General features: G+C 42.7%; 1 protein-coding gene, 1 long non-coding RNA gene and 1 other non-coding gene across 4 annotated transcripts in view; 2 read left to right on the top strand and 1 right to left on the bottom strand.

The window, feature by feature from the left end:
- LOC122916503 overlaps positions 1-18,686 on the top strand; it is a 49,566-nt gene that overhangs the window by 29,511 nt on the left and 1,369 nt on the right. The window lies entirely within an intron of this gene.
- Positions 8,079-8,213, top strand: LOC122916576. The gene has a single exon (XR_006386231.1). It is a non-coding gene; the product is annotated as a U4 spliceosomal RNA (small nuclear RNA).
- Positions 14,731-18,686, bottom strand: part of PAPOLG (poly(A) polymerase gamma) — a 29,948-nt gene continuing 25,992 nt past the window's right edge. The window contains exons 20-23 of one of the 2 annotated variants that reach the window (XM_044264017.1): positions 18,286-18,351; positions 18,052-18,108; positions 16,080-16,174; positions 14,731-15,911 (exon numbers count right to left, since the gene is read on the bottom strand). In XM_044264017.1, coding sequence (XP_044119952.1) covers positions 15,668-15,911; positions 16,080-16,174; positions 18,052-18,108; positions 18,286-18,351 — 462 coding nt within the window. In that variant the 3' untranslated portion in view covers positions 14,731-15,667. Of the gene's footprint in view, positions 16,175-18,051; positions 18,109-18,285; positions 18,352-18,686 lie in introns of both variants that reach the window. The other variant, XM_044264018.1, reaches the window with a different exon arrangement.

Genomic DNA, 18,686 nt, shown 5'->3' with positions numbered 1-18,686 from the left:
CCCAGAGATAAATAGGGTGCTGGGAGTGTTCAGGTGGGGCGGTGTGGGGGAGAAGTAGGGAGGAGATATCTGAGGAAGGGGGGCAGGAGTAGGAGATAAAAATCAGACACGTTTATAGGAAATATCACAGTAGGCGCATTTATGACAGAAAACAGGGTGCCAAGATCAGGGAGAGGAGAGACTGAGGAGTGCGGGTGCTAGAATAAAGAGTTTTCTTTGAAAGGACGCGAGTGCTTCAAAATTCACTGAGAGGGTGACTGCACAGCTCTGTGGACAGGCCGCAAGCCGCTCAACTGTACACATTACGTAAATTGTATATGTGTGTTATTAAATCTGAAAAAGCTATTATAATGATCAGAACAGCAACTGACAGGAGGTGAGATCGTGCAGGGCCCATGGGCCTTCGGGCAGATGGCTGCTTTTCCTCAGATGGGGAGCACTACTGGGAGATTTTAAGCAGAAGGGTGAAGGGGTTGGATTTACATTTAGAAGGATCCCTCTGCAGCTGTCTTGAGAAGAGGCTGAAGGGCACAGGTGTGGAAGCAGGGAGAGAGGCAGGAGCTTTAATAATCCAGGAGGGTGGGGCGGCAGGAGGGAGGGGGTGGTCAAGTTAGACACACAGGTGCTGACGGGCTGGAGTGTAGGTGTGTGAAAGAGGAGTCCGCTTTTTAGTCCTGACAGAGGGAAGTCACTCACTGTTCACCAGGATGAAGACAACTGCGGAGGAGGGGGGCAACACATTTTTGGGAGGAATCCGGAGTTTGTTTGTGACCATGTTGACAATTAAGAAGTCCAGTAGAGATGCTGCCTAGGCAGTCTGGGAATTGTTTCTAGAGCTCAGCGTAGGCACGGTCTGGGCTGGAGAGGAAATCTCAGGGTCGTCAGCACAACCATGGAACCTAGACTTGAGACTGGTTGAGAGTCTAGGGAGGAGTGAAGGCACAAGTCATGGACCAGTGTCTGAACTTTTGAGCCTTAGTTTCCCAAACTGCGGAAGGTCTACCCTGGTCCATGGTCGCTACCGTGCTGAGTGGAGAGTGGCAGACTCCCACCGCCTCTTTGACCTCACAGTTCCTCTGGCAGACTCACTGTCTGCTCAGGGTCTTCAGCCTTATAATTTAACTGCTTTAAGCAGTTCAGAGCTGAGCGCGGACTGTGAATCAGCAGCTCTGCTAAGAACATCAGTGACTTCAAGATCCTGGCTCACGCTTTCTACCCTCCAAGGACAGACTTTCCAGTGGAGAAAACTGAAAACCCCATCAACCGAAGGTCGATGTCTGCTGAACCGTAGGGCTGTACCGGGTGCAGCGCCGGGCTGGGGGTAGGGAGGGGAGGGGTTGATCCGGACTGGACATATTTGTGAGGACCTCGCTAAGGAAGCAGAATGTGTGCTGGAGCTTGAGAGCTGAAAAGCAATGCACTGGGGAGAAATAAAAGGGCTATGTTGGGGGATAAACCGGGAGGAATGGAGGGCGATCCAGGCAGACATGGAAGAGCAGAACCCTAGGTGTGCTTAGTGGGGGAAGCATGGCATTCAGGGGGACGGGGTGGCAGGAGCTTAGGCTGGCTTGAATTGGGTGGGGGTAGCTGGCAGAGGGCATTCCCTGCACTCCTGGGTACATCCTGAGTCATCCAGTTACCTAGAACCGCTCCCCTCTGAACCCAAGCCTGGGGCCTTTTGGTTTTCTCACTCTTTTTTTTTTTTTTTCCCAATTTATTTATTTTCAGAAAAACAGTATTCATTATTTTTTTCACCACACCCAGTGCTCCATGCAAGCTGTGCCCTCTATAATACCCACCACCTGGTACCCCAACCTCCCACCCCCCCGCCATTTCAAACCCCTCAGACTGTTTTTCAGAGTCCATAGTCTCTCATGGTTACCTCCCCTTCCAATTTACCCAAATTCCCTACTCCTCTCTAACACCCCTTGTCCTCCATGCTATTGGTTATGCTCCACAAATGAGTGAAACCATATGATAATTGACTCTCTCTGCTTGACTGATTTCACTCAGCATAATCTCTTCCAGTCCCGTCCATGTTGCTACAAAAGTTGGGTATTTATCCTTTCTGATGGAGGCATAATACTCCCTAGTGTATATGGACCACATCTTCCTTATCCATTCATCCGTTGAAGGGCATCTTGGTTCTTTCCATAGTTTGGCGACTGTGGCCATTGCTGCTCTGTCAGGCAGCTCATCGGCTTCCTTGAGCCCACCATCTTCTGCCCGTCTAACCATGACCTTCCGACCAACTCTTGCCTCCCGCCCATCCCCGGCTCCTGTGGTTCCCTCACTGCAGTCCAGCTCTTGCTGGCTATCTGCAACTCATTTGCCTCTTTGGCTTTCTGCTCCGTGTTCTTATAAACTCCCCATCCTGGCCTCTTCAACAACCTCTCTCTCTGCTCTTTCAGAGCGCGGAGGTCGCTGGACAGCAGCTCCTTAACTGCCTATCGCGGTAGCTTCAACTCTGCGGTCCCCAGTCCCAGATGGGTTTTTAAGCGTAGTGGTCCATTCTCGCACGCGTCCTTAGCCAGCTCAGTTTTCCCATCTTCCATGGCGGCCACACCAAACCTTTGTTCCTCTGTCGGCTTGTTCTCAGCACAGAACACGGAAAGATTTTCGGGTTCATGCTCCCTCAGACGTTTGTCTTCCCTACACACCAGCTGATTTCCTTCTTCTTCGTTACCTTCTGCTGCACTCAACACACAGTGGCTCAAAGCAACATTTACTATCTTACGTTTTGTGGACTCTGGCTGTGGTTTAGTTGGCTGCCTCTCCTTCAGGGTTTCTTGTAAGACTGCAATCAAGTGATTGGCTGGGGCTCTAGTCGCCTTGAAGCTTGCCGGGGCGGAAGGAGCATCTTCTGAGGTCACCGCCGTGGGCGTCTCCAGAGGACTGCCTGACAGGTTGGCAGCTGATCACCCCCTGGGCGGGGGGGTGACATGATCCGAGGGAGAGCGAGACGAGAGGGCACAAGACAGAGGCCACAGTCTTTTTGTAACCTGCTATCATAAGTGGCAATCCGTCCCCTCCATGGCATTCCGTGTGTTAGAAGTGAGTCAACCAGTCCAGCCCCTATTACAGGGGAGGGGGTGACTCGAGGGCACGCGTACCAGGAGGCCGAGGTCACCAAGAAACAGCCTCCAAAACTGCCTACCACGACGTCCCCCCCTCCTTCCCACGTTCCTCCCTCCTGCCTGAGCTAGCTGCTCTCCGTGTGTGCAAACACTCCCGTCCTCTCCATCTGGCTCTGCCGTAGTTCCGTCGGCTCCTTCCCCTTAACAAGAGAGCAGGTTCAGAAAACTCCCGAGTTAAAAATAAGCCTTTCCTCCACCTTCATCTGTGACCCCTAATCTCTCCTCCTCCTGCTGCTCTTCTTGAGAACGTGACCTTTCTTCCCTGCATTGACTTCCACCTCCACAGCCCTCTCTGCTAAGGTCATCCTAAATGCCACATCACAGGCCTACGTTTCCATCCTTTTCTTCGCTGGCCTCCACAGTATTTCATGCTGGTCACTCTCCTCTTCAGGGGCTCTGGCCTTGCCAACTGCTCATTCTTTCTTCACTGACCGCCAAGTCTGAGATTGTCCGGGCTTTATCCACACCCCTTGACTTCACTCTGGAATTCCTATGCTGAGCCCTCCCAACACCTCTGTATTCCGAAGCCGACTGTTGGAGCCATGAATCCTGGTCGTCCGACCCTGAGGTGAAGGAAGCACACTTCTGAGCGTTGTGTGACTCAGCTTCAGCCTGCACGGAGCCCCCCTTCTACTGAGCTGGCAAGAAAGTAAACTCAGTAGTTGTGGAATGCCCGCCCTTCCACCCCTGGCCTCCTAGGAGGCCCCTCTAGGCAGAAACTTGCTCTTTGGTTCTGGCAGATCAGTGCTGAGATGTTCCCTGGTCCTGCCACATGGTCCCTTCAGGTCCAGTGCCCTTGCAGCTTGGAACAGAGGGATCTTTGGCCAAGGAGGTGCTCCTGGACCCGGGGTTCAGCCTTCCTAACGGCACTGATCGATCGCCCTCTCTGGAGACTTGACACAGAGTAGCGTCCAGACCCCAGCCTTCGGGGACCTGATATTTCCCCTCTTCTCAGCCCCAGCCCCAGGGTCCATTCTCTGATCCCTTCTCGGGAAGCTGGCGTAGCCTCCACCCCAGGACAACAAGCACAGACAACCAGCCTGCAAAAATGTGTCAGGAAAGGGAGCCCTAGAGGCCTGACCACCTGCTTGGAATGCAGGCGATGGAAAAGGGCAGCAAACCAAACCTACATTAATATCGCTGAGAGCTTGGAAGTGGTTTCAACAAGTAACACTCTCTCCCCTGTGAGTCTGTAGAAGATGGATGGAGATCAAAACACTCACTTTATTCCAAATAAAGGTGATCAGAGGCCGTGGGTTTGGGTTTGCTCCAAGGCGCGCTCTCTCCAGACCAAGCCACTGCAGGCCCAGGGAAGCCCCTCAGTGAGCACGGCCAGACCGATCAAGAGGGCTTGAGCCCTGGGGAGCCAGGCGGTGCTCTGTTCCTTCCCCGTGTTGACTGAGCACATGAGCCGCCCCCTCCTTGTTTCTGTAGTTGGAGAACCTCTCTCGCGAGGCCAGCTGCCCCCTAACAAATATTTCTGAACACAACCCTGCCACACCGTGAAATCTGGACATCTAGACAAGGCCTCCCTCCTGGACTCCAGGCCAGTATTTCTCACCGTCCACTCTTCTGGTCCACTGTACCCTCCCAGGACCCATCTCCCTGCCTCTGCCTCTCCCATCCCCAGGTTGGGGGGGGGGTGTTCTGCTCCCATCTCCAGCTTCTTCTACATTTTCCTGAAAATGCACCCAATACTCCCTTCACACACCCTTACAGCAACAGCTGATCTCCAGAACCTTCGTCCTTTGCACTTGAGGTTTTCTCCTGCTGCCCTCCCACCTCCCAGGCAAGCCCCCAGCTTGCTGCCTGCCTGGACAACTCCTAACTGCCCTGCAACATTCATCCCCAAGGTCCTTCTTCCTGACCCCACCTGTGCTCCCACAGCACAGTGTAACCAAGACCTCAGCCAGCTTCCCTGCTAGTCTGCAGTGTCCTTCCGCATAGGGACAAGTTTAATTCTTGTGTGTGTCCTAGATGCCTAGTTCGATGCCTAGTGAATATCAGGGTCTCTGTAAATACTGAGAAATGAACGGACTCCTGGCTACTGTCTCCCACTGGCCCCATCAGTTGAGCCTTGTCAAACCAATGTCCTCCTTTCTTCCCTCCTTCCCCCCGTCCCCATCCCCTTCACCTGGTGACCTTGTTGCAGCTAATGGGCTCAGAGCTCACAGGGAATTTAGTGGTGCTTTCCCTCTGGTGTGCTTAGCGGGAGGCGTGCTTAGCGGGAGGCAGGCCCAGCGGGTGTCTTGTCTCTGCAGACAGTGAGTGGGCCTCGCTGGAGGAGCTGCAGCTTGGTGCAACCTCAGGGCCTCCTGCAAATCAGACTCACTCGCCTTCACTTCCTGTGCTCAAGGAGATGAGATACAGCCTAATCAACGACAATTGTTTCTTCTTCATGTTTGAAACTACCAAGTACCAGTTGCCATCCTAGTGGGTGGCTTTCAGAAATCCCCTCTTTTCTGGTGTTTGACTTCTTGTGAGTTTCAAGAAACCAATCTATTTGGAAAGAACCTGCACTTAGAAGTTCTTTGAATTGCTGAGAAGCCCGGGCAGGAAGTGACTTGGGATCCGGCTTAGATGGGCTGGCCTCACTCTCTCCCCTAGGGAGGTGGGAGTACTAAGGAGGGTTAGGGGCATCTGGGGTTGTGTGTGACTTTGAGCCCTGCTATGGCCGGCTTTACAGCCGCAGTCTCATCTGAAGTCAGAGGAAGGTTGTTGAGGCCTTCCTCAACAGGGCTGGACACAGGGCAAGTGCCCCCTCTCTGCTGGGCACTCTGGGCCCTGGGCTGGCAGGGACGGCCTTAATGGGCTCTCCTCTCAGCCTGACCTGTGCCCACCCAGCAGCAGACTAAAGGTCACGCGCGTAAAACTCCATCAGAATTAAATGCGTCTTACACACTTTCTCCGAATAAAACGGCTGTTGTGAGAAATATTTTTGGAGATGGGCTTGGTGGCCCAGCAGGGACCACTTACCTCACATCATTGCATGGGAGGCAGAGATCTAGTACCTTCGTTGGCTGGGGAGACCAGCAGTGGCTTTCTTCCTGGATTCTTCTGATGTGTTTTTAGGAGAAGAGGGTGCCCACTGGGGGGCCAGGTGCCATGCATAGTGGCTTGTTGTGTTATTCTGTGTAACCCTCCTCAGGCTTCACAGGTTTTTGTTTGTTTGTGTTACTGAACTCCTCTATGTGCCAGGAGCATCTGGTTTGTCTCTCTCAGTCCATTTAGGAACTCTTTGAGGTAAGTTCTATTATAATCCCCATTTTTTCAAAAGAGAGAATAGGCCCAGAGAAATGAAGTGATTTTCACAGCTTCTCACACTTACGTCAGTGAGAGCTGGATTCTGAGCCAAGCCGTCTGACCACAGAGTCTCCTAACCACTTCCCTCTACTTCATCTCCTGTGAGGTAGGTACTGATATTCCCACCTCACCCATGAGTAACCTGGAACCCAAAGAGTTTTAGCAACTTGCCCAAGGTCCCACACGCAGTCGGAGGCAGAGCTGAAGTCTGTTCCAAAGCCCACAACGTTCTCTTACTGCATGCAGGTTAGAAGGTCACCAAATTCTGTCCGTCTTCCTTTTAAAAAAAAGAAGAAAGTCCTCCTTCTCCTTCTTCCCCATTCCTGATTTCTGCTCCCCAGAGGGAGCTGTTTTCAACTTTTTAAGACTTTTCTCCTCTTATTTCTAAATCTTATGCCTACGGTATTCTAGACTTTTCAGTTTTAGGAATTACCTACTTACTACCGCCAAAGATGAGGATGTCACCGTCTTCTACCCCCTCCTCCCTACCTCATCCCGCTTCTCAGTGTAGATAGAACTGGGGGCTATTTCAGTGTTCTCTGTTGATACTATTATGGCTATGAATATTCACAACAGAGCCATGTGATATAGTCCAGTCACATTTCATTTTCATTTAGCTTTTTCATTTCCCTGAAACTAATGTGTCATTTTAAAAAGTTTACCTGATTGTTCTCCACCTCTGAGAGCAATGTTTGCCTCCTCTATGTATGAGCCTATCAGATAAACCTTCATTTTCATTTTTTTCTTTTCTTACTGATAGTTCTCCTGGATCCCTTTTCTTTCTGCTCCAACCTAGGCTGATGGCTTAGGAAGGCTACACGGATGTTATTCTGGGAGAACGTGTCCATCTCTCCCATTGTAGAGCCTTGCCAGTCTGCTGGAATACATTCATGTTGCAGCTTCCCTGTGAGGTTTGAAGGGCAAGTGTCTCAGATGGGAGAATACAAATAGAGCAGGGTTGAGTGTCACTTATACCAATGGAAGTGGCTGAGCGGGGCTAGAACTGGACTTTCCTGCCTTGGCCGTGGGCTCCCTGCAGACTGGCACAGATGACCATTGTTGCTGCTGGCCAGGCAAACCTCAAAAGTTCCAGACTTGGGGTGCCTGGGGGTGCTCAGTCGGGTAAGTGTCCAACTCTTGGTTTCAGCTCAGGTCGTGATCTCAGGGTCTGGGGATGATCGAGCCCCAACTCAGGCTCTCTGCTCCACAAGGAGGCGGAGAGTGGATCCATACCTCCACCTAACTTCTTCCGTAAGCGGGAGATAAAGTTGAACACTAGACTCTGAGTCATGCTTCCTGAGTCTGCCAATTAATAGTTATGCAATTTGGAGCTAGCTGTGTAATCTCTCAAAGCCTCAGTGTCCTCATTTGTAAAATAACGAACAGTGCTACCTCATAGGATCACTGCAAAGATTAAACTCAATTAATTTTTTTAAAAGATTTTATTTTTACTTATTTGACAGACAGATCCCAAGTAGGCAGAAACGCAGGCAGAGAGAGAAGGGAAGCAGGCTCCCTGCTGAGCAGAGAGCCTGATGCAGGGCTCAATCTCCATAACCTGAGGGGAAGGCAGAGACTTTAACCTGCAGAGCCACCCAGGCACCCCAAACTCCATTAATATTTTAAAAGGCATATCCTAGCTTTGCGCAGTGGCAGTATCGTAGCCAATGAGGTTTATCCGAGGCGTGATTATTGCTAATTAAAAGGCATATCCTAAATGCTTACAAAATGTACAACACTTTCATAATAATGGTTTGGAATTTCTCAGGAGATAGTAATGCTTTTACTATTTAATCCCCAGTCTCTTATATCCTTGATTTCCTGGTCTGTGTTGGGGTATTATATGACAGCTGTGTACAATAGAATATTTTGTTGTTTTTTTTTTCCTGCCGAAGGGGTATTTATTTTTACTGAAGTATAGTTTGACACACGATGTTACATTAGTTTCGGGTGTACAAGATAGTAATCGGACAAGTCTGTATGTTACACTACACAACACGTATAGCTACCATCACACGTATAGCTACCATCTGTCACCACTCATCACTCCCTTACATTAACTATACTCCTTATGTTACACTTTTGATCTCTGTGACTTACTCATTTCATAACCGGAAGCCTGGACCTCCCACTCCCCTTCACCCACTTTTGCCCACTCCCACCCCTTCCCCTCTCACAACTACCAGTTCTCTGTAGTTATGGTTTCTTTCTTTTCTGTTTTTTTTTTTTCTAAGATTCCACGTATAAGTGAAATCATGCGGTATTTGCCTCTCTCTGCCTGAGTTATTTTGTTTGACATAAGACCCTCTAGATTCCGTCCATGTTGTTATGAATGGCAAGATTTCATTAATTTTTATGGCTGAGTGATATTCCATTATCTACTCTGTGTGTGTATGTGTCATTTCACATCTTCTTCTTCCATCTATCAGTGGACACTTGGGTTGTTTCCAGAGTGGTTTATTGTAAATAATGCTACAGTAAACATAGGGGTGCATATACTGAACTAGTGTTTTCATTTTCTTTGGATAAATGTCCAGTAGTGCAATTACTAGGTAGTTCTCTTGGTATATGGTATATATAGTACAATATATATGGTAGTTCCATTTTATGTTTTTGAGGAATCTCCAACTGTTCTCTTCAGTGGCTGCACCAGTTTGCATTCCCACCAAGAGTATACAAGTGTTCCTTTCTCTGCCCACATCCTTGTCAACATTTGTTTCTTGTGTTTTTTGGTTTAGCCATTCTGATAGGTGTGAGGTGACATCTCATGGTAGTTTTGATTTGCAATTCTCTGATGATGAGTGATGCTAAGCATCTTTTCATGTATCTGTGAAGTCTGTATGTCTTCTTTGAAAAAATGCCTCTTTGGGTCCTCTGCCCATTTTTAAATTGAATCAGTTTAGTTTTTTTTTTTTTTTTTAATACTTTATTTGACAGAGAGAGAGAGAGAGAGAGAACACAACCAGAGGGAGAAGCAGACAGAGGAAGAGGAAGAAGCAGGTTCCCCACTGAGCAAGGGAGCCCACGTGGGGCTTGATCCTAGGACCCTGGGCCCATGACCTGAGCCCAAGGCAGACGCCTAATAACTGAGCCACTCAGGAGCCCTGAATTAGTCCCCCCCCCAACTTGGGTATTAAGTTGTATAAGTTTTTTATATATTTTGGATATTAACCCCTTATCAGGTGTATCATTTGCAAATAACTTCTCACATTTCATAGGCTGCCTTTTTGTTTTGTTGATGGTTTCCTGTGTAAAGACTTTAGTTTGGTGTGGTGCGATTAGTTTATTTTTGCTTTTTTGTTTTTCTTGCCCAAGGAGACATATCTGAAAAATGTTGCTAAGGCTGACGTCCAAGAGATTTGACTGCTGACTGCCTATGTTTTCTTCTAGATTTATGGCTTCAGGTCTAATATTTAGACTTTTTTTTTTTTTTTTTTTTTTACAGATTTTACTTATTTCACAGATCACAAGTCGGCAGAGAGGCAGGCAGAGAGAGAGGGAAGGCTGAGCAGAGAGCCTGATGCGGGGCTTGATCCCAGAACCCTGGGATCACAACCGGAGCCAAAGGCAGAGGCTCTAACCCACTGAGCCACCCAGGTGCCACTCACATTTAGACTTTTAATCCATTTTGAGTTTATTTTTGTGTATGGTGTAAGAAAGTGGTTCAGATTCAATTTTTTGGTATGTAGCTGTCCAGTTTTCCCAGCATCATATAACAGAATTTTTTAAACTAGTAACTTATACACCTTACTTGAGTGACTCTTGGTTTATAAGGTATGTTTGTCCTTCATTTTACCCCAGTCCACCCTCCAGGGACTGAAGGCAGTCCTTGGCCAGGTGAGGTCAACTGACCAATACTAAAGTAAATACCAACCAAATGTCTCAATTCTTACTCTGAGTTTTGGCTTCTATATTTTTTTCTTTATTATCAATTGATATAAAGATTTTTGGGGGAGGGTAAGATTTTTTTCCTTGGGAGAAATGAATATCTGTACTTCACCTACTTCTCCCATAGGACTTATGCCGTCCTTTCAGTACTATTTTGCTAGAACAGTTTGCATCCTAGTACGGATAGACTGAATAAAGAAAATTGATACAAGTTTGAAATAAACTTTTGGGGGTGCCTGGGTGGTTCAGTTGTTAAGCGTCTGCCTTCAGCTCAGGTCATGATCCCAGGGTCCTAGGATCAAGCCCCAGTGTTAGGCTCTTTGTGCAGCGGGAATCCTGCTTCTCCCCCTCTCACCAATGCCCCCCCCTTTGTTCCCTCTCTCGCTGTCAAATAAATCAATAAAATCTTAAAAAAAAAAAGTGACTGTTTGGAGAGAGAACACCTTATGCAATATATTTCAAACCGTAGATCTTGACTCAGGAGAGGTCATGAATCTTTAGTGAAATCACCATTAGCACTTCAAAATAACTGTGCTACACTTGGTAAGGAAAGCATTTTTGTGTGTGAAATTTAATTATAAATGTGCATACACACATATCAAAATTATATATAAATATATATACACATTGATGTATATATGTATACATGTGCTGGCTTGCAATATAAAATGTTATTTCTTACTAAGTGTTACAGTTGAAATGGTTTGTAAAATGTGTGTTAATGATTTTCACTGAATTTTGTTTGCCTCTGCAACTTAGATCATCAGGTCTCCTAGATAATCTTTATCAAATTAAAAAACAAAACAAAGCCAACCAAACAGGACATTGTTCTCTTCTTGAACATCTCCTGAGCAAGCACTACATAAAGATTCTTGGATAAATGTTACTACTCTTAAACCTACAACCTCTTCAGGGGAAACAACTGAATGTGAAAGTTAGAATAACTGAAATATTGAAAGGTGAAAGTAACATGTTAGGATGGTAGAGTGATTTACTCTGGCCAGGTTATCAGAAGGCTTTGTGCAGCCATTAGGCCCCAAAAGTCAGCAGTGGGGAGACTGGCAAGTAAGGGTTTAGAAGTATGCTATTTTGGGGACCATATAGTTGGAAAGGTAGTTTTTAGAACATGTGCTTTAAAGCAGTAAATTTTATTTTGCCTTAATAACTTCGTGCATTGGGATCCATAAAGCACCTAGTTTACTTTAAAACATTTCAGCATGAAACAAAAAAACAAAAATATTTCAGCATAGTGTGATAATTCTGTTAAAAGTTCTAGAAGCCCCTCTGTTATCCATAGCTCAATATATACAGGAGGCTTTGCTAATTAGCTTAATGTCAAATGTGTTTCTATCGGAGCCATGAATGGCTAGCTAATAATCTAAATGATGTAGACACAGGTTATTTGCGAATTCAGTACTAGTATTCAAGATACGTGGATTGGCTAAAAACAAATCACTGTTAAATTAACAGGAATGTAGTACTCTGTAACTTTGGGGACAGTACCCAAGGCCTGCTTGCTAAATGCACCTCTGTCCAGACATTAATAGAGAATTCTGGTTGCCTTTTGTGGGCAAGTGACAGATTTTGCCCCTGTACTCAAGGAAGATGACATCATGTGATACTGCTTGCTAATGTTTAATGTTTTTGATACAAATTGAGTATGAGCTTTGCTTTCATATTAAGCAGATACTGGATACCATTATCTGCTAAAAAGAGTCTGGGTGATAAATGACCAAATTGGCTATCAGTTTTTTGAGAAATAACTAAGGTTATCTTGAGTTACTCCCCAATAATACCAATCAACACCTATTTAGCAAAGCAAGTTTATTTGATTACTTATTCCAGATAAGCGAGGCTTGTGTGTACAACTAAGACAATCCAAATAAAAGGCAGGAAATATTAATATGAACTACACAAAGAACTATCTAGAAAGGAACAGCGGCTGCAGCATTCATTTTACATAATACTGTGGAATGATGTAGCACCATGTACCTCAAAGATCTCCTAAGTACTTGATAAGGTAATTTCATAAGTCTTTCGAAAATGCAGCAGTAGCTTAAAAACTGTAGTAAGTCTGATGATAATATTCTGTTCAACTAACCTCAAATATAAAATCTTATCAGAAAAATCCAGAAAAACCTGGGAATTTGGGAAGGATCTGATCTTGTACAATTCTTTTTAAAAAATTCAAAGGAATTTATTAAGACCTATTTTCTTTCATCATTTGCACTACTTACCACTATCATCATGACCTAAAAATTCTAAGTTCTGGGAGATTTAATAGGTAGTTATTTACACACACACACATACACACACCATTTTTTAAAACTAAAGTTCTATTTATTGGTCTGTTCAATCTGTTCTGCTCTAACCATAAACATGAAGGAACAAGAGAGAACTTTAATGCTACTGAAATAAAAGGATTAAGATCCTTAATGATTCTAATTACCATTCTAAACTATTCTAGTCTGATCAATCTTAGGCTAAAATTTGTTAAAGTTTGACCCTGTTAATCTAAGTAAACATGAGGACATTTATAAATTCAATAGTATTTTTTAAAATACTGATTAAGGTTCATCTGTAATATATAAAGAAACTCAAGAGAGAAATTTGGTGTTCTAGAATCCTCCAACAGCCCACTTTACTAGTTAGAGCCATAGTATATTTTTAGAAATGTACCACAGAAAAATCTTATGGAAAAAACCTCAGAGTCTGGGATTATTCAATCTTGCAAAGCTATGGAATCTAACAATGCCCCATCACCCCCGCATCTTTTTTTAAGGGGTCATGAACCACTTTGAAAAGCTGATAAAATTTATGAATCTCCCTCCCCACAAAAATGCATATAAACTAAAATTTCTTATATACATTTAAAAAGGATTCCTCCCAAAGGCCCATGATCCCCAAGTTAGGAATTCCTACTTCAAAGCTGAGGAACACAGAATAAGGTTAGCCCAAGTGGCCACGGTCCATCTTCACTTTATTGCTACTGTAGTCAAGTAAGCATTTTAAATAATGTTACTAGATTGTTGCCTTAAGACACTCATTGTAAGCACCAATAGTCTTTTAAAATTCATTCTGCTGTCCCAGTTTTACAAGGTTTTAAGCCAGGTACCCCCTCAAATGAGTTAAGTCCCTCAGATTTAAGCTAGCAGACAATTATTTTCCTCTGATAAACCCTATTCTTCAGAGCCAGTCCTGAACTCTAAGATTAAAATTTAATACCCTCATGAAAATGAACATGTCTACATATTGGAAATTATTTTGACTTTATAAAATATATTTCTAGGTATAGTTTCAAACTCGTAGTCACATTTACTTAGTGCCTCTGAACATAATATACAATCCCAGAGCCCCTTTATTTACTTGGAACCAATACAGCGGAGCTCTCCTACTACGGTCACAAAATGTACTGAAAGTCCTACCTCCTGTTTAGGATAGGAAACACTTCATTTCTGACCAAACCCACCATCTCAAAAGCATCTCATCAACTCCCCAGTTACCAAACAGTTGAAGAATGAGATCTTTGAGGTGTCTAACATAGAACCATTTGGCTAGGTTTCAACCCCATGCTGAATGGACCTTTAAAACAAGAGAAAAGGCGATACTGGGGTTCTCCGTTAGGCTTGTAGCTTTCTTATTAAACACTCTAAAGAATTTGTTAAAAAAAAAAAAGGAGAGTAAACATGAGAATTTCTTAGAGACCCTGAAGACTGATAATCAAAGGGGAAAATATGTAGATATTAAACAGAGAAATGCAAACATATCACATATATAAAATTTACTCCAATCTTAAGAATTTTTCAAAGTCTGAAGTCAGGTGACAGTTTTTAGTCCTTTCATAACCATTTACTTTTGCTCAAGGAGTATTTATGGAATAAATATTAGAATATCTGAATAGAGGAAAAGCATCAGCTAAAAGATCTTTCCAAGTGAGCTACACCTTGACTTACAGGATTTCATTCTTGTCTTTTGTTATGTAAAAAGTGAATAATGGAACAATCATTACTTCTTCCTTGCTCTTCTAAGTTTTCCTTTTAAGAGTTAAAAGCTAGAATTTCCATTTCAGCAACCTAGGGATCAGGGAACAGGTAAGGGTGAAGGATACTGATCTATCAGAATTCCAAGCATTTCAACTCAGTGGTAAGGGGCCTGCAAGAGATTACAGATTATTACTCCTTGGGCTAAGTGAGTCCCACAAGTCCTATAAAATATATAACTGAGTATTTTCCCTGCACTATTCAAATGTACCATTTTGTGTCTTTCCTACCAGAACCTACTAAATTGCCGAGTGACAGCTGAAGAAGGTAATAAATACTAGCATTCCTGGCTGTGCAATCTATACATTTAAGAATAATTCAAGCATAATCCATATTTAAAAAATTAGACTAAAGAGAGACAGTAAAGGTTTTAAAGTTTTCTCTTTGAAAAGATGGTATCTTACAGTACATACAAAAATACTCTGAAAATACATACGACTTCATTTACAAAACACTGAATCAACATATTACAAGAATTACATGGTTATGGATTTTAATAAACTGAGCATGCGTTCATGAAACTTAAAAAATATTAAGAAATGCATTGAAAAAAGCAGTGTAAAAAAAGACAACTCATACAGTTAAATAAAAATTACAAAGGTCCTGAGCCAATTAATGGTTGGTAACAATGTCATTCAAAAATGCCTTTTTTCAGTAAAATCCACTGCTTATTTCTGCATGCCTCGTCCATGAAGAAACTGTTTGAAGTTGTGGGGTAAGTAATGGTCAAGAATTACCATGCCAAGTTATTTTTACACCTTAAAAATACAATTTTGCCATACTTCAAGGTATCTTATTGTTGGTGCTGGAATGAGTTGCTCCACAGTAAAAAATACCAGTCAACTAACAAGAATGGCATGAGCTAGGATATGTAACAATTTTACCATTCATATACTGACTTTCAGTATCTTGGTTATATTCTGATTCTTTATAAAGATGCATTTCAAAGGCCTCCATGGGAGGCAAAATACAGAGAATTTATGGTGCCCAACTCTTATGTAATCACTGGACTAATCCTCCCTGGTAACTATGCAACACTTGGACAGAAAGGCACAAAAAAAAAAAAAAAATAGAAATTTAAATATTCCATGTGCCATTCTGGAAAAAAAATAATTTAAATCAACAGAATAGACAATAAGTACATCTACACAAATGAGAAAAGCAGAAAAGATACCTCACATTCATTTATCTCAGGTTTCACAAAGTGGCTTCAATGCTAAAGTAAATGTGTTAACATTTGGAAAATTACAAGACAATTTTTTTTCTTTCATTTTCAACTTTTTCAGTACTATACAATGATTATAACATAAGACTTAAAAAAAAAAAAAAAAAAAAAAAAAAAAGAAAGAAAGAAAAAAAGTTCAGGACTTGTTTTATCCGTGTCCAAAGAGCCAAGAACTGGTTCCCACAACAGAGAAACAAGCATCGAAAGTTAAGGCAGTAAAACCTCCAACGCAAAGCCGTAATATTGTAGATGACAATTTGATAGCAGGTGATCCTCACAGAAGTGCATGTAGCAATCAATGAGAGAATGCTACGGCATCTGCAGGTCAAAGTGTGAGAGTTCAAAAACCACTTCAAGGTCGTTAGTCCGATGACTGAAACTTTCACCTTATTTTATGTATGACAGCCACATCTATTTTAAAGAGTGGCTGCATCTATGCCACTAAATGATTGCATATTCACTTAAGTAAGGAGGCACTGCTTTTACCGATTAAGGGTCAGTCGAATGGAATTTTTGATGACTCGGATGTTATTTGCTGGAACCGGAGATGATGAATCTGGTAGTTCTTTACTGGGTAGTCTCTATTAGAAAAGGATAGAAACAAAGAAGAAAAAGCAAATCTATATTATCAAGTCCCAACTAGTAAATCAGTCACAAAACTGAGTTTTCCTCCATATCTCTTAGGCTCTTAAACACTCACTTATGTGTTGGATATTTTCTTCCAACATTCACAGACCCTTCCTTGTTTGGGGGACTTTTTTTTAATAGAGTTGGAGGTGAAGAGCAGAGGTACAGAGAAAAGGTGCAAGTGGGAGGAGTGTATGTATAGGAAAAAGGACTTTGTTAAATTACTTTCCCCTTCTGGATTGAGAAATGCAAAAGAACATGATCCTCCTCAAAGAGCAGGGTCACTAAGCAGGAAACTCTTGGGGTGCTAAGTGAAAAATGGGTATTACAAAGGAAAACTGGATATCCAGTTAATTTCTATAATACATTCATGGAGGAAAAACACTGTAAACCCTACTTATGAGATACTTAAGTTTTCAGGACTTTGTAGCCAGACCAGGTTTTTTCTGGGATGGTGAGATTCAGAGGCGTCTAGATGAGGGGGTCAAGGATACTAAAATGATTACACAACGAAGGCCAATGCTGAGCAACTGAGACAGAGACGTCTAAATACAGAGAGCTGTGTGATGGCAGCAGTATGTGAGTTAATTTCCCTCCTATGTTACATTAGCTAAACCTACATCCTACCCACATCCATTCAAAAAACATGAAAAATGTCTGACATACATAAAAGAGGACAATGAAGACTTCAATACCACAACCAAGACTCGGACATTAAAATTTTGCTACATTTTTGTTAGGTTTATACCCTTGCCCTTTATACTGGAAATATTTTAAAGCCAGACCCAGGCATGGCATTTCATGCTTTTATACTTAATACCCACATCAAACTTTTTTCTTCCATTATATATAATTCACATCCATTTTTTTTGTAATCTACTCTTTATGTTAAAAGAAATTTTATGACTTCTACAACTATTAGGAAGTATGATACTTTGTTTGTTTTAAAATGGCCAATACATGGGGTGCCTGGGTGGCTCAATGGGTTACAGCCTCTGCCTTCCGCTTAGGTCATGATCCCAGGGTTCTGGGTTCGAGCCCCGCATCAGGCTCTCTGCTCAGCAGGGAGCCTGCTTCCCTTCCTCTCTCTGCCTGCCTCTCTGTCTACTTGTAATCTCTGTCAAATAAATAAAATCTTAAAATAAAATAAAATAAATAAAATGGCCAATACATCATGAGGTACCTGGCAGGGTGAAAGTTGACTATTGACAAGTACATTATTCTTTAACGGGGTGAAAACAAGCCATTTTTTTTCACTGTGAACTCTCAGAGAAGGCGGTCTCTGAACACACGAACACACACCCACGACTGATTTTTGAGCACCTGCTTATTAACTTACTATGCTTAATAACAGCATGTTATTAGTTTTAGTGGTAATTCTTTGAAAAATAAATTTTTAAATTGAGATTTAGGGACTCTTTAGCTCATGTTTTAAAGATACTTACTATGAATACTGATACATTAGGCTCTTCTAAAATATTAATAAGTACCAAGCCTAAGTTTTAATAGTAAGCAGTGATGTACAACAAAAACATACTATCAAGTGTTGGTAAGCAATTACTATGCTGAGCACTAAACTTCTTTAAAAATAAATAAAGGCTAAACATAATCCAAATAAGTAATGAAGTCTTAAACTACCTCCTCTTTTCCTCCCTTCTGAGATACATATATTTAATCACCAGACACTGTTTGCAACTTCCACCCCAACTCCCAACTATACTGCTGATCTTTGAGGACAGGGACAAAATCTTATCCTGTTGTTTCACTCAGTATAAGGATCATAAGCTTTTTGTAACTGTAGAAAGATTACCTATGAATAAGACTTTGTTACCTTTTTGCGTGATGTATCAATTGTTGGAATAGGCATACATTCTCCTCCAATGGCATCCTAAAAACAAAATTATATTCAAATGAAAACTTTCTTTCCTTTGTACGCTTATTTCTACCCACAAAAAAACACAACCCAAACTTCAAGACCTGTCTGATCCACTTTCAAATACAGTACTTTTCCTGATACATAGCTCTCTGAAAGTAATATTTTGAGGCACATTATTAATACACTTACCACTGCTTTTCTTTTTCGATCTTCAGGAGCACGTGATTCCTTAAACGTTGATTCAAGCCGAATAAACTAGAATATAAACGTTAAGATGAATTGCGACTATTACCTACAAAAACCATATAATCTATATAAGCTGAGAAACTAGTGATAAGGCTTTCGTCAAAAATATTGCAAACAAGGGCTGGTGAGGGAAAAGAATTTAAATTAGACTAAATTCAGCTGCTGCCATTAACTTCTGGAGTGATCTTTTTGGTTAACTCAAAGCAGATGGTAACAAAGTAGTCTTACCACCACCTACTGGAGGCAGAAGACCTCAACATTTTAACCTAATAAATATCATTAGTTACCAACAGTGACCTCTGGGTAAGTCAAGGAGAAACTCAGACCAATCAGTCAAGATCTAT

Source organism: Neovison vison, chromosome 8, assembly GCF_020171115.1.
Source record: "Neovison vison isolate M4711 chromosome 8, ASM_NN_V1, whole genome shotgun sequence".
Classification (NCBI taxonomy): Eukaryota; Metazoa; Chordata; class Mammalia; order Carnivora; family Mustelidae; genus Neogale; species Neogale vison.
The sequence above is the reverse complement of the archived record's forward strand: the minus strand, read 5'-3'. Positions and strand labels throughout refer to the sequence as shown.